Below are 16,542 nucleotides of genomic sequence, written 5' to 3'. Positions count from 1 at the left end.
GGACATTGTGAGATAGCTTTCCCCTTCAATTTGTTGTGTGATTTGAATACTCTTTTTGTCAATAAATCCCCCAAGTATAATATGATTGGCTTAATGATATTTTTTATTTTCTAAAAACAATTATTATTATTATTATTATTATTATTATTATTATTATTATTATTATTATTATTATTATTATTATTATTATTATTATTATTATTATTATTATTATCATCATTATTAAATATATGTATACCCTTAGGTCATTTTACATGTTAATCTAAACAGCTAATTTTTTCAAATATATTTTTACCAATCGTTGATATAATTCCTGGTAAAATTCGCTAATATAATCCGCTAACGTTAACCGCTGATTGTTAAACAAGGACATTGCGAGGTAGTTCTCACTTCAATTTGTTGTGTGATTTGAATTCTCTTTGTCAACAAATCCCTCAAGAAGTTAATATGATTGGCTTTATTAATTATATATATATTTTTAATTTTTTCACGGTATTAATAAAATATTTGGTAAATAAATATATAGCATTATTGGGTATTATAACTTTGATATTTAATTAAAAAATAGTGCACAAAAAAGATAATGGACAATGTAGTGAGAATATAATCAATTGATGAATTTGAATGTAAAGAATTTTTAGATTGGAGATAAAGACAATATAACTAATAAAATTATTTTTCTTAATTAATTTATTGATAATGAATAATTTTTTTAAATAAAGACATTGTAGGGACAATGTTGCGAATATAATCAATTGATGAATTTGAATGTAAAGAATTTTTATATTGGAGAAAAATAAATACAATATAACTAATGAAATTATTTCTCTTATTTAATTTATTGATAATTAATAATAATTTTTTTTGAATAAAGACATTGTAGACACATAATTCTAAATTAAAGAAATGTAGATTTATTATTTTTTGTTGTAGCTACTAAATTATTATTTAATTTAATCGAGTAAGTTAAATAACAGAAATTAACGGAAAAGATAATATTTAACGGAAAAGTTAACGGGTAATCATATTCATTTGATCAAGCCATTCATTTGATTAAAAAATTTGAGCGTCATTTTTTCTACACATTATAGGCCTAACTCTCTTGGATTCTTATTAGTATTGTAGATATAACCACGATTTGATTTTTATTTTGAACCGTCAGTTCACTCTTTCGGATCCAATTTGAACGACTCGTTCAAACTTTCTTTTAAAATTTTATTTTTTTATTTTTTAAATATTCTAAATTCAACAATTAATGTATTTTATTTTTTCAAATCGTGGTTATAATTTGTTGGAAAGAAAAAATAAGTGAAATATTTATTTTAAAGGTAAATATGTCCATTTAACATATCAAAGGGAAAAATTGCTACTTAAATAATTTAGGGGGAAAAAGTGCTATAAGTATATGACACAGGGGGGAAAAAGTGTCATTTTTCGTTGTAGTTATATCGAAATGAAACTGTAGTTGTGTTGAAATGAAACTGTAGTGTATACAAAATGAAACTGAATAAAAGAGTTACTTTTTGCGAACGACGCGAAACATGTGCCATTTCTTTTCATTAACCAAAACGGCGTCGTTTAGAAGTTCGGTGCATAATCCATTATGCACCGCAGTGCACGAAATAATTTACCTATGTGCATAGGTTGATTGCGCAACTTACGATTTCTGCAGTGGCTCTAGGGACGTGGTCTTGCGCTTAGAATTAGTTCGGTAAATGTGTGATCACCTAACTTTTTATGCCATACGATGAAAATGTTTATCTCAATAATAAATAGGTTTCATAGTAATTGAGATGTCATAGATATATGACCTCATTTGAATAATAACCAATTAATCTAATCAAAGCCAACACACTAGCCATAGCACAACTAACTAACTAACAAGTAGCTTCAACAGCAAGCCTTCTGATTTTGGATTTGCAAGTTGTGGTTGGGAAAAGGGCTTCAGTAACATTGAGAGTGCACTTCTCATTCCCCACACAAGCCGATTGAATCACTGCTATGGTGTTGGTGGCATCACAATGGCTTGTTTCAAAGGAGCCGCAGTTGCCTTTTGGTTCACCAAAGCTACCAAAGTTGATCTTTGAGATCTTTCTGCCTCCACCTTGGCAAGACAATTCCAATGTCTTTCCTTCTTCTACATTGGCACATATGGTTCCTACAGTCACGGTTTGTACCCTAACTTCTTGAGGACGACCGCCCGTCTCTTCGAACAAAACCAATTGGTTCTTCCCTGTGTTACTTAGGAAGGAACGTGGAACATGGTACCATCTTTGTGAAGGTTTTCCACAACCGGTTACACATTTTGATCCACCATAATTTCCCCGATAATCACACTCAGGGCAACCATCCGCTTTTGCAAGGAAGGATGGCCAATATCTACCAATATTATTACCATTCACCCATGCAACTCCCTTCCCCATTCCTGTCAAATCCAACACCACCGAGTCTTCGCCTGCTGGGGTTTTAAAGAATGTCTGCGAGAAAATAATAAGCACAAAAGTTACTTACGATTTGAAAAATTTGTGTGTTGAGAATACCGTATGAATTAAGTTACCTTGTACCAAATAAACATTCTATTTGTTTGGAAGTCAGATTTGTGCCATGTTAACTTATTTTTTTCAAGTTCAAAAAGCCCTTTAGAAATTCCATGTAGTCCAACCATATATGTCCACGTGTTCTTTGATAAATCCATTCCTTCACCATTTGGTTCAACTAACTTAACTGGTCCAATAACTCCCTGTCTGACCTTTTCAAAGTATTGTCCATAATTCTACCAACAAAGAAAACACAATGAAGAATTAGGAAAAATAAATAAAAAAAGATTATTTAAATTAAAAATTGATGGTATATTTGTAATGAAAAAATTTCTTACTGGTAGTCCGACAGTCTCGCTAAGTAAAGAAATTGTATTGATATCTTTTCGGAGTTTCACACTTCTCTGAAATAAAAATTTAAATTTTCCATCATCTTGAGCCCACTCAGAACCTATGTGCTTGTTGTTAAAAAAGGCATGGAGGACATGACTTTTGGTATTAACTTCAAGAGTAAGCTCTTGACCCAAAATTGGATTGCTTTCATTTATCTTGAAACTGAACAAATTAAAACAAATACTAATCAATTAGTGATCAATCCTATAACAAAATATTTACAAAAAATAAAAACTATGATTATTTGCAAAATATACATATATACCTTGTCATGTACCACAAGTAATCAGAAGTATCATTTGTTACAACTTTTTGATCAAACAGTTGTTTGGCATCAAGAGCATCTATCAATACTGAGCTTTGGTCCTTGTGACCATACTTGAGATGCATAACAGTTTCAGGTCTATATGACCATTTCAGGGGCCCTTCACTCAACTTCTTCACCATCACAGTTGTTTGAACATTAACCTTTCAACCCAAAAAGAATGTCAATAAAATATATTAAAATTATTAGTTACATTCGTGAAAATTGTAGCAGATTGATGTATGTCTTTATATAAGTTACTCACCCGAGCTGTATTATAAACTTCGATTTTGCAATCAGGGAGAATTGTGACAGACCATGCAGGAGTGGTATAATTCTTGCCTTCAAAAGTGATGGATATGTCATCTTTGTCATTTGCATTTGCTAAGAAACACACTTTTTTCCCCTTGTACTCGTACACTGTTGACTGAAAAACATAATATAGAATGATGTCATTAGATTCATGAAATTTGAACAAATTAAATTGGAAAAACTAACAAATATAATGAATTATAACACTTACAGACATCATCCTTCCATAGTCAGTATTGGTTGCATTGCCATACAAAAGTACATCCTCCAAAGAATATAAGAGGTTATGGAGTTCCTTTAGATGCCCCCACTTTGGTTGGTTCACATTGCCTAAACCATTTCCACAATAGCATTAGTATTCAATAGATCATAATAAGATCATCATCTAATTAAAGTCTACTAATTAAAACTTTACCATATTCATCGAGGGGAGCATTGTAGTCATATGTTGTGGCAATGTATGGTCCGCCCGATGTCCTCCCAAAGTTTGTTCCACCATGATACTAAAGATGAAAAATTAGGTTAAATTTGAAAAAAAAAAAAAAAAGAATAGAGCAATAAAGCACAGGATCATACCATATAGTAGTTTTGTAGAGATCCACCATACTGGAAAAAACGAGCAACAGCAAATGCAAGATCTTCAGCAGGTCTGTGAGGATCTCTATCACCCCAATTCTTAAACCTTACACATTGAAGAATCAAAATTATTAATGCAATTAAATTCTTAATTATTTACATAATAAATTTAAAGTATATACTAACCAGCCACTCCAATTTTCAGTCCAGAATTTGGGGTTATTGTTCTTAGGCCAAAATTGATCACAATAAAATCCATTACAGGTATTAATCTGCATTTTGAACCCATGCATGAAAATTAAAATAAATATAATTACTAAAACAATTTAAAAATAATTTTTAAAAAATAAAAAAATTACCATAGTTTTTGGAGCATCATCCTCCTGACACATTATCCAAGGCACTCCAATATCTAGAGAAAGAGCAAACTCCGCACACCAATTTATGTATTTCTTTCCTTCATCTCCATAGTGCGATATAATATTTCCATACTCATTTTCAATCTGAATTAAAAAAAAAAAAGAAATTATAATAATAAATATTTACATTCTATGTGACAATTAATAAACAATTAAAAATTTAAAAATCAGGAAAATGGCAACATTACCTGGGCAAGGATAATATTTCCCCCTTGACTGGCAAAAAGTTTCTCTCCTTTTACCATGTCTACAATTTTCTTGGTGAAGATCCCCATCTCCCTCTAAGTAGGGAAATAATTTTTAAAATCATGAAATGCAACAACAACAACAACAACAATAATAATAATACCATGAATACTGCATTGTTGGTTCTGAAAGTGGTGTTTGGCATGTTGTATAACCACACAGGAAATCCTCTGAAATTTAATAGTAATAATAAGGTGAAAAATTACAAGACTTAGCTCAAAAAATTTATAATCTTTATGAAGCAAAGATCAAGCTTGACATTTACCCAAAATTCCATTCTGCACATACGTATGGACCTATTCTCAGCATAGTGTAAAGCCCTTCATTTTTTATTGCCTTGAGAAATTGTATCAAATTTTTATTTCCCGAAAAATCATACTGCAATATTAAATAAAAGTTAAAAATAAATAAACACATATTTCCAAATTAATAAAAACATATATTAACAATTTTAATTCAACCTCACGGTAATTAGGCTCATGAGCATTCCAAAAAACATAAGTTTCAATGGTGTTGAGACCACCCTCTTTTGCCTTTTTGATCAAAGATGGCCACATCTATATAAATAACCAAATTTAAGATATTAACCGTACAAAAAAACATAACACAAAATTTTAATAGAACATATAACAAAATTGAGAAATACTTGAGCCGTGCTACGAGGATAGTGAATGGAACCAGAAATGATGAGTTTTCTCTGATCATTAATTTTTAGAGCACGATTATCATATGTAACTTGTAAAGCATCATGAAAAGGTAAATAACAAAAAGATATAGTGAGAGCAAGGGCAATGAAGCTAGGGAGAAAAGATGCCATTTTACAAAGAAGAATTGGAATAAGAAAGGTTTGGAATGAAATTTTTGTTTTAGGATTCCCCTATTTATAAGAAAGAATTGAAGTAGGTAGATAACTAATTAACATATTGATAGCAACAATATTTAAATATTATTTAAATCATATCTCCTTTTACTAAGTAAAAATGTATTATCTTTAAATTATCTTTTTTAAAAAATTCAAAATTCAAAATAGATTACACCTAAGTTATCCTTATCTCAAGAATTGCAAATAGATTTTTAACACATGATTTATTTTTATTTTTAAACAAATCTTTGAAAATAATGAAAAATTAATAAAGGCTCGGAGCAATAAATAAATCAATTAAGGAAATAATTGTACATAAATTAATATAATTGACTAATAGTTATTATGTTAATTAAGCTAATAATTACACAGATTTTAGTATAATTACAATTAAATATGGCCGTTGGATTTTTTTTTTAATAATAATTACAATTAATTCATTCAGATATGGGGGAGAAGGAAAAAAGTAAAAGCGATGGGGTGAAAAGGAATTTACTTAAGGTATAAAAGTATAATTGCACAGATATTAGTACAATTGCCTAATAATTATTATGGTAATTAAGCTAAACATGGGTCACCAGGACTATGTGGTCCAATGGTACCCGGGTTGGACTTCCATTTGGAAGATTATGAGTTTGAGCCTTAGTAGAGGCGTTATTGGTTCTTTGTGTTTCAGTAGGTTGAGAAAGTATATGAACAGATACTACAATGTAATAGAGCCAGTAACTTAAAAAAAAAGAAAAAAAAAAAGCTAAACATGAGTCGTTGAATTTATTTTTATAATAATTACAATTAAATTATGTCTCCTTTTTCCCCATATTTATTTTAGTAATAATATAATTAAATAAACATATTACATGTCGATTTTTTAAGATAATTGCAGACAAACGAGTCATATATTATTCAATTAATTGAGTGATACTTTTGCAATAATCTTATAATCAAATAAATATACACTTTCAAACATTAGAATTGTTTATAATTTCATCTTTAACTTTATTATCTAAATATATAATTTAAAAAAATTCTTCGTGCATTGCACGGGTAATTGGGAAATTATTTGTTCAAACTCAAGCAAGGATAACATCAGAAAACATAATTGATCCAACCATTTTCATCAATTGCACTATATAATATTCGTTGTTAGTTATAATTTATATAATTGTATATCGATCCAAATATTATTAAAATATTATAACAAATCCATTTCATGCAAGAGAAAAGTGTAATTAATTTTTTTTAAAGTTATAAATATTAATTCTAAATGAAATTTTTGTCAAATGATGTTGATATTATTAAAATGTCATTGAATTTCGGCGATAAAACTTGGACAATCACTTATGTTATTATATATATATATATATATATATATATATATATATATATATAGAAATTTACACTCTGTCTCGGTGAAGTCTATCACGTGACCTTATATAGAAAACTTATAATAATTTTCATGCAAAGTCAAACTTATAATATTGTAGTTACTAAATGGCCAATGAATTTAATTAGCTCCCACTAAATTTAATTTAGTCCTTATCATGATAGGGAAGACATTAATTTACACTCCAATAGACGTCAAAGCTAAGGACCAAAGGCAAGAATCTTCTTTTGTCTTATTTATCATGCTATTTTGACACGTGCACTTAGAAACAAGAAGAATTTATTTGTCTAGTGGAAAATACTACAAAGTCACATCATGGATTCATGGTATCCAACGAACATTCTAAGGGGAAAAAAGGACAATATATATGTAGATCGAAGTAACTTCATATATATCTACTATCTACTATCTACTATCTACTATATATACTAATAAGAGCCCAAGAGAGTTAGGCCTATAATGGGTAGAAAAAATGGCGGTCAAATTTTTTAATCAAATGAATGGCTCAGATTGATCAGATTTTAATTTTTCCTTAAGATTTCCTAATTTATCCTTAATGAATATGATTATCCGTTAACTTTTCCGTTAAATATTATCTTTTCCGTTAATTTCTGTTAGTTCACCGTTAACTACTTGAGGGATTTGTTGACAAAGAGAGTATTCAAAAATCCAACATGGTAGATCAAGTGGTAAATGAGCTCTCTTTGTGGGGGAGAATTTCCGGATAATCCGGGTTCGATTTCGGGTTTGATTCCCACAAGTGACGATTCCCTTTGGGCCAGCTTCTGTGCCTCTCGGAGCGAACCGGGTGGACGGACAGAGAAAGACCCGGACCACGTTGAGAACTACCTCGCAATGTCCTTGTTTGACAATCAGCAGTTGGCGATTAGCGTTAGCGGATTGTTTAGATTAACATGTAAAATGACCTAAGGGTATACATATATTTAATAATTGTTTTTAAAAAATTAAAAAATATATAATTAACGGTGAAAATTCTTTACATTCAAATTCATCAATTGATTATATTCACTACATTGTCTATTAGCTTTTTTTTGCACTGTTTTTTAATTAAATATCAAAGTTATAATACAAAATAATGCTATATATTTATTTACCAAGTATTTTATTAAATCCATGAAAAATTAAAAAATATATATAATTAATAAAACCAACCATATTAACTACTTGAGGGATTTATTGACAAAGAGAGTATTCAAATCACACAACAAATTGAAGTGAGAACTACATCGCATTGTCCTTGTTTAACAATCAGTAGTTAGCAATTAGCGTTAGAGGATTTGACCAACGAATTATATCAACTGTTGGTAAAAAGATATTTGAAAAAAAATTAGCAGTTTAGATTAACATGTAAAATGACCTAAGGGTATAATAATAATAATAATAATAATAATAATAATAATAATAATAATAATAATAATAATAATAATAATAATAATAATAATAATAATAATAATAATAATAATAATAATAATAATAATAATAATTATTATTATTATTATTATTATAATAATAATAATAATAATAATAATAATAATTTTTTAAAAAAAAAATATAATTAAGCCAAACATCTTATCTACTTGGGGAATTTATTAACAAAAAGAGTATTCAAATCATATAACAAATTGAAGTGAGAAACCACCTCGCAATATCCTTGTTTGGCAATCAGCAGTTAGCTCTTCAATATTAGTATATATTTAATATTTTATGCCCTAATTTTTATTTGCTCTCCCTTATGTCCCGTATTTGATTTCAACCATACCTATTCAATTATTTTATTGACAATTATAATCAAACTTGACTATATTATCTTGCATTTGTAAACTTAGAATTACATATTTAAATACACAAATTTAACATTCAATTATCTAAGAATGAACAACTCCATATAATCTTGCTTTGATATACTTTAATGTATTTATCTAAAAAAAAAAAAACATTGGGCATTATCACAATCGCGCAATGCGCGTAAAAAACTAGTCTCAATTATAAATAGAGTAAATACCACCTATGGTCCCTCGAGTTTGGTGGCATCGCCATCAATGGTCCCTAACTTCCGTAATTACCATCCGTCATCCTCTGAGTTGTCAAAAGTTACCTTCTAGCGTCCTTCCGTTACTTCCTCCCGTCTCAGCCGTCAAAATCGAGGGTAATATTGTCATTTGACTTATATAAAAAGAGTTAATACCAGCCAAGGTCCCTCGAGTTTGGTGGTTTGGCCATCTTTAGTCCCAAGTTTCCATATTCCATTAGTTTCCTTCTTTCATATTCTCTTCTTCAAATGTATTATTATTACTATTATTTATAGTTATTATTAAATTCTTATTATTATTACTATTATTTAAAGTTATTATTGTTATTATTAAATTATTATTATTATTATTATTGTTATTATTATATTATTAGCATTAAATTATTATTATTATTGTTATTATTATTATTATAATATTCATATTCATATTATTATTATTATTATTATTATTATTATTATTATTATTATTATTATTATTATTATTATTATTGTTATTATTAAATTATTATTATTATTATTATTGGTGGTTTGGTCATTTTTAGTCCCAAACTTGGCCAAACAATATTAAAGAAAGTTGGTGGTTTCTCAACTTCCAACTCGAACTCCTTCTTCTCCTATACAATATTAAAGAAAATTTACAAATGTATAGGGGTCGTTTACTTCATTTATCTGTTTTTCCATTTTCAATTTTTCATTTCTCCATTTCTCCAGTTTTCTTTCTCCAGTTTTCCAGTTTTCCTACTCCATTTTTTCAGTTTTCCATTTTTTCATTCCTCCAAATTTTTATTTCTCTAATTTTCTGATTTTATAAAATACACTCATCCTATATAGCATTTGCACATTTCTACAACAACAACAACAACAATAATAATAATTTAATAATTTAATAATAATAATAATAACAATAAATAATAGTAATAATAATAAGAATTTAATAATAATAACAATAACAATAACAATAACAATAACAACAACAACAACAACAACAATAATAATAATAATAATAATAATAATAATAATAATAATAATAATAATAATAATAATAATAATAATAATAATAGCATTTGTACATTTCTACAACAAAAACAACAACAACAACAACAACAATAACAATAATAATAATAGTAATAATAATTTAAAAAAATAATAATAACAATAAATAATAATTTAATAATAAAAATAACAATAATAATATGAATATGAATATTATAATAATAATAATAATAATAACAACAACAACAACAACAACAACAACAACAACAACAATAATAATAATAATAATAATAATAATAATTTAATGCTAATAATATAATAATAACAATAACAATAATAATAATCATTTAATAATAACAATAATAACTTTAAATAATAGTAATAATAAGAAGAATTTAAGAATAACTATAAATAATAGTAATAATAATACATTTGAAGAAGAGAATATGAAAGAAGGAAAATAATGGAATATGGAAACTTGGGACTAAAGATGGCCAAACCACCAAATTCGAGGGACCTTGGCTGGTATTAACTCTTTTCGTATAAGTCAAATGACAATATTACCCTCCATTTTGACGGCTGAGACGGGAGGAAGTAACGGAAGGACGATAGAAGGTAACTTTTGACAACTCGGAGGATGACGGATGGTAATTACGGAAGTTAGGGACCGTTGATTGCGATGCCACCAAACTCGAGGGACCATAGGTGGTATTTACTCTAGAATATATAGAAGATAAAATTATAAAAATAGATAGATATATGATTTAGATAGGGTAAAACATCAATACATTAATTTAATGGTACATGTATTAATATGATTTCCTTAATTATTTTCTTGTTTAGTAAATAAAAAGTAAATATGAGGTGAACTTTCAAAGAAAAAAAATCATATACACACTATTACACAATATTTCAAAAACTTGACCTCCTAGATAATGCGTTGCAAGGAAAGAGACCAAAGGACAAACAATCACTTGATGCCCCCTATGATATATGTTGGTATGTTTGAATTCATTATTAACAAATTAACAATCCAGATTTGCTCATTTTTGTAATGTATTAACTTCATTTCTCATTGCCCGTCCATATGTACTATTTTTCCCTTATATTTTTTTTAGAGTTAATTCTATTTTTTTATCTTATATTTATATAGGTGACATTCTATTTTAGTCATTTAAAAAAAAAATATTATATGTTGGTTCTAATACTACTGTAACATGACTATTTTTGGTCATTCGTCAACCAAATTATTTAAGTGTCGTTAAATATGAGGATATTTCTGTCTATTCAATTCTAAGTGTTAATTTTTTTTTTATCCTAGATTTATATGTGTCATTCCAATGCTGCATAGGTTTAGGTTGTGGAGGCGGAGGCTCTATGAATTAGGGATTTTAAAAAAGAATAATAAAAAAAATAAAGTGGATTAACCCACTTTAATTGGTATTAAAAAGACTGAAATGCTCTTGTATTTAACGTCATTTAATAATATTACGATCAAAAGAGATGTTATTAAAAAAAGATTAAAAATAAAATGACATATATAAATCTAGGTGCAAATATTTATAGGTCATTGGTTAGATATGACTAAGTAAACCTTAATATAAGTTAATCATATAATGAGATGTTATAAAATGAATCCACCAACTAATCAAATATTAAAGAGTTCAATACAATATTGGCATGTAATGGAATGAAAAAAAAAAAAAAAAAAACCAGTTTTAAGAAATTAAAAAAGCAGTTGGACTCTAGGCCGGCTATATAAGCCTCACTTAGCTAATTTTAAGTAATTTCATCAAATGAGTAATGATGTTGATGGGTATATTAGGAATAGAACCAGAGCAATTCAACCCAAAGAAGTGGAGCAAGAAGGACTCGGGTAGATCCGGGACCTTGAGGTTAAGCCCCGCGTTTGACCCAGGCCGCGGCGTCCAACCTCGGCCCCGGCTAAGCTCAATTGGGGCTTCGGCCTGGGCTATGGCCGAACCCCAGGCTGGGTTTGGCATACGCCTCCGCTGGCCAACCCGTAGGCTCGATCGCGAGATCGGGTGTGGTCAAAGAAAGTTGTAACCAATTCCTCCTTAGCTTTTTAAGGGAACAGTTTGGAGGATTATTAGTATACTAGTTTTTACGCGCATTGCGCGATTGGAATAATGCCCAAAGTTCTTTTTTTAAAAATAAGTACTTTAAAGTATATCAAGGTAAGATTATATTGAAATTGTTCATGCATAGATAATTGAATGTTGAATTTGCGTATTTAAATAGGTAATTCTAAGTTTACAAATACAAGATAATATAGTCAAGATTGATTATAATTGTCAATAAAATAATCGTATAGGTATGGTTGAAACCAAATACGGGACATAAGGGAGAGCAAATAAAAATTATGGCTTAAAATATTAAATATATACTATTATTGAAGAGCTAACTGCTGGTTGCCAAACAAGTACATTGCGAGGTAGTTTCCTACTCCAATTTGTTGTGTGATTTTTTATTTTTTTTGGGGTAAAGGGGTGGGGGAAAACCCAGCAAGGCTAATCCCGGGTGTTTGTAGTTACATAATACACCCGGTCCATACTTATGAACTCTTTAATGCACTCAGGCGGGCCATTGAATTCAATCCAGTCACACTGAGATCTTGGCGCCATTTTGGCAAGCTCGTCCGCAACAGTGTTATTCTCGCGCCGTGTGTGGGAGATGTCTATTGTCCACTCTTTCTCAAGCCACTCTTTGCACCATTTGACCAAGTCCCCACAGTATCCTAGGGGTTCAGGCGCGCCGGTGAGCTAAAGTACCGCTTGCTGCGAGTCCGTGAGGACTTTGATCGTCCTTTGCCCAAGCTCCCAAGTCCATTTCAGGCTGAGGTATATCGCCCATAATTCACCTTCGGTTGCATTGCTCACTCTTGTCATGCAACGTAACTGAAGCCTTTCATCCAGTCTCCATTTTGGTTACGCAAGACGCCTCCACAACTGGCTGGCTGCTCCTCAGAGACGAAGGAAGTGTCCGTGTGTAGAGTTATCCATCCATGCGTGTTTTGGATGGCCTCTCCATGTTCTTGTTGCACTGCGTTAGGAGTCTTTTGGCGGTTGAATGCCTTTCGTATCTCCATGCGCTGGTCGCGAATCCATGCAACTTTGCTATCCAGATCTTTGTCTTCTTGTCTGAACACCACGTTGCACCGCCATTTCCAAACCCACCAGGAAATTAGTGAGAAGAGCACGTTCCATTCTCCATTAGCATCATCTTTTAATTTACCTGCAATATTGACATCAAGCCAAGCATCATAATTCATAGAGAAGAACCACCTGAAGGCCCAGGGGTAGAAATACTTCCCAGATTCTCTTCGCTTCCGCACAATCTCGTATGCAGTGGCTCAGGTCCTCCTCACATGTGCCGCATTGGGGGGACCTTGCATCGCTAGTGAAACCCCTCCTTCTCCTCTCCAGATTTGTCATCAACCTCTTGTGTTTTAGTAACCACATGAAATTTGAGATTTTCTTTGGTATCTTTAGCTTCCAAATGGTTTCCAAAATTTGTTGTGTGATTTAAATACTCTTTTTGTCAATAAATCCCCAAGTAGTTAATATGATTGGCTTAATTATATTTTTATATATTTTTTAATTTTTATTTTTTAAAAACAATTATTATTATTATTATTATTATTATTATTATTATTATTATTATTATTATTATTATTATTATTATTATTATTATTATTATTATTATTATTATTATGTCTACCCTTAGGTCATTTTACATGTTATTCTAAACAGCTAATTTTGTCAAATATCTTTTACCAACCATTGATATAATTCGTTGGTCAAATCCGCTAACGCTAACCGCTAATTGCTGATTCTCAAACAAGGACATTGTGAGGTAGTTCTCACTTCAATTTGTTGTGTAATTTGAATACTTTCTTTGTCAATAAATTTCTCAAGTAGTTAATATGATTGACTTTATTAATTATATATTATATATTTTTTTAATTTTTTTATGGTATTAATAAAATACTTGGTAAATAAATATATAGCATTATTTTATATTATAACTTTGATATTTAATTAAAAAATAGTGCACAAAAAAGATAATAGACAATGTAGTGAATATAATCAATTGATGAATTTGATTGTAAAGAATTTTTACAATGGAGAAATATAAAGACAATATAACTAATAAAATTATTTCTCTTAATTAATTTATTGATAATGAATAATTTTTTATTTTTTTTGGAAAATGACACTTTTTCCCCTATGTTATATATTTATAGCACTTTTCCCCCTGAATTATTTAAGTGTCAGTTTTTCCCCTTGATATGTTAAATGGACATATTTGCCTTTAAAATAAATATTTCATTTATTTTTCTTCTCCAACAAATTATAACCACGATTTGGTCCGAACAGAACATATTATAGCAACCAAACAGAAAGGTTATGATGACATTTTAGAACCAGAACCCGATATTTAGAGTTTATTAAAATCATGAATCGAAACTGCCAGTTCATGTTTTGAATCGAAAAAATAAAATATATTAATTATTGAATTTAGAATATTTTAAAAATAAAAAAATAAAATTTAAAAGAAAGTTTGAACCAGCAGTTCAAATTGGATTAGAAATTGTGAACCGACGGCTCAAAATAAAAACCAAATCGCGGTTATATATACTTATATGTGAGAGTCAGTATAAAAGCGGGAAAAAACATACACTATTTGCAAATATTATAATTCTAATTTTAAGTTAATGCTAGTAGTTGTTCCGATTTGAACCTCCGGTTCACGGTTCAGGATCCATTTTTTTCCAATTCACGATTTTAATAAGTGGAAATCTAAATATTGAGTTCTAGTTCTAAATCATAACCGAAAAATTCGGATTTGATTCCTATAGTGTCGGGTTCAGTTCGAACCGAACTGTGGTGATCCCTACGTATAATCAATAATTTATTGAAGAAGAGAAATTTATTGATAATGAATAATTTTTTTTTTGAATAAAGACATTGTAGACACATAATTTTAAATTAAAGAAATGCATATGTATTATTTTTTGTTATAGCTACTAAATTATTATTTAAATAGAGTACTAATTATGTCAACTTTGATTGTGATGGGGTTCGAACCTAAGACCTTTCTTATTGAAATCAATGAGTAAATTAATGGTGAACTAACAGAAATTAATGGAAAAGATAATATTTAACGGAAAAGTTAGCGGATAATCATATTCATTAAGGATAAATTAGGAAATCTTAAAGAAAAATTAAAATCTGATCAATATGAGCCATTCATTTGATTAAAAAATTTGACCGTCATTTTTTATACCCATTATAGGCCTAACTCTCTCGGGATCTTATTAATATAGTAAATTGAGGGGGCAAATGTGGATGCATGAATAAGTCAGGGGAAAAAAGTGCTCTAAGCATATAACTCAGGGGAAAAAGTGACATTTTCCTTTTTTTTTTTTTAAATTTTAATGAAGACATTGTAGGGACAACGTAGCGAATATAATCAATTGATGAATTTGAATGTAAAGAATTTTTATATTGGAGAAAAATAAAGACAATATAACTAATGAAATTCTTTCTCTTATTTAATTTATTGATAATGAATAATTTTTTTTGAATAAAGACATTGTGGACACATAATTCTAAATTAAAGAAATGCATATATATTATTTTTTGTTGTAGCTACTAAATTATTATTTTAATTTAATAAGAGTAAAATAAAGTGCTAATTATGTCAACTTTGATTGGGATAGGGTTCGAACCTAAGACCTTTCTTATTGAAATCAATGAGTAAGTTAACGGTGAATTAACAGAAATTAACGAAAAAGTTAACGGATAATCATATTCATTAAGGATAAATTATGGAATCTTAAGGAAAAATTAAAATCTAATCAATCTGAGCCATTCATTTGATTAAAAAATTTGACCGTCATTTTTTCTACCCATTATAGGCCTAACTCTCTTGGACTCTTATTAGTATACTAGTTTTTTTACGCGCATTGCGCGATACGGATAATGCCCAATGTTTTTTATTTTAAATAAATACTTTAAAGTATATCAACACAAGATTATATTAGAATTGTTCACATATGCATAGATAATTGAATGTTGAATTTGCGTATTTAAATAGATAATTCTAAGTTTACAAATGCAAGATAATATAGTCAAGATTGATTATAATTGTCAATAAAATAATTGTATAAGTATGGTTGAAACCAAATACGGGACATAAGGGAGAGCAAATAAAAATTAGTGCATAAAATATTAAATATATACTAATAATATTTAAGAGCTAACTGCTGATTGTCAAAGGACATTGTGAGGTAGTTTCCCACTTCAAGTTGTTGTGTGATTTGAATACTCTTTTTGTCAACAAAGTCCCCAAGTAGGTAATATGATTGACTTAATTTTATATATATATATATATATATATATATATATATATATATATATATATATATATATATATATAT

General features: G+C 29.0%; 1 protein-coding gene across 1 annotated transcript; it reads right to left on the bottom strand.

Annotated features, from left to right (window-relative positions):
* Window positions 1–1,766: 1,766 nt before the first annotated feature.
* LOC109183994 (beta-galactosidase 15-like) lies at window positions 1,767–5,604 on the bottom strand. Its single transcript, XM_019334022.1, has 15 exons — window positions 5,434–5,604; window positions 5,249–5,344; window positions 5,053–5,165; window positions 4,891–4,957; window positions 4,730–4,822; window positions 4,482–4,625; window positions 4,309–4,394; window positions 4,123–4,228; window positions 3,962–4,049; window positions 3,758–3,876; window positions 3,500–3,661; window positions 3,196–3,398; window positions 2,876–3,092; window positions 2,558–2,773; window positions 1,767–2,477 (listed from the first exon to the last, which is right to left on the bottom strand). Exons 1-15 carry the CDS (start codon window positions 5,602–5,604, stop codon window positions 1,878–1,880), a joined length of 2,481 nt encoding a protein of 826 aa, XP_019189567.1. The 3' UTR covers window positions 1,767–1,877.
* Window positions 5,605–16,542: the final 10,938 nt, after the last annotated feature.

Source organism: Ipomoea nil, unplaced genomic scaffold (genome assembly GCF_001879475.1).
Source record: "Ipomoea nil cultivar Tokyo-kokei standard unplaced genomic scaffold, Asagao_1.1 scaffold1237, whole genome shotgun sequence".
In the NCBI taxonomy this organism is placed as follows: domain Eukaryota; kingdom Viridiplantae; phylum Streptophyta; class Magnoliopsida; order Solanales; family Convolvulaceae; genus Ipomoea; species Ipomoea nil.
This window is presented reverse-complemented; position numbering and strand designations above follow the sequence as displayed.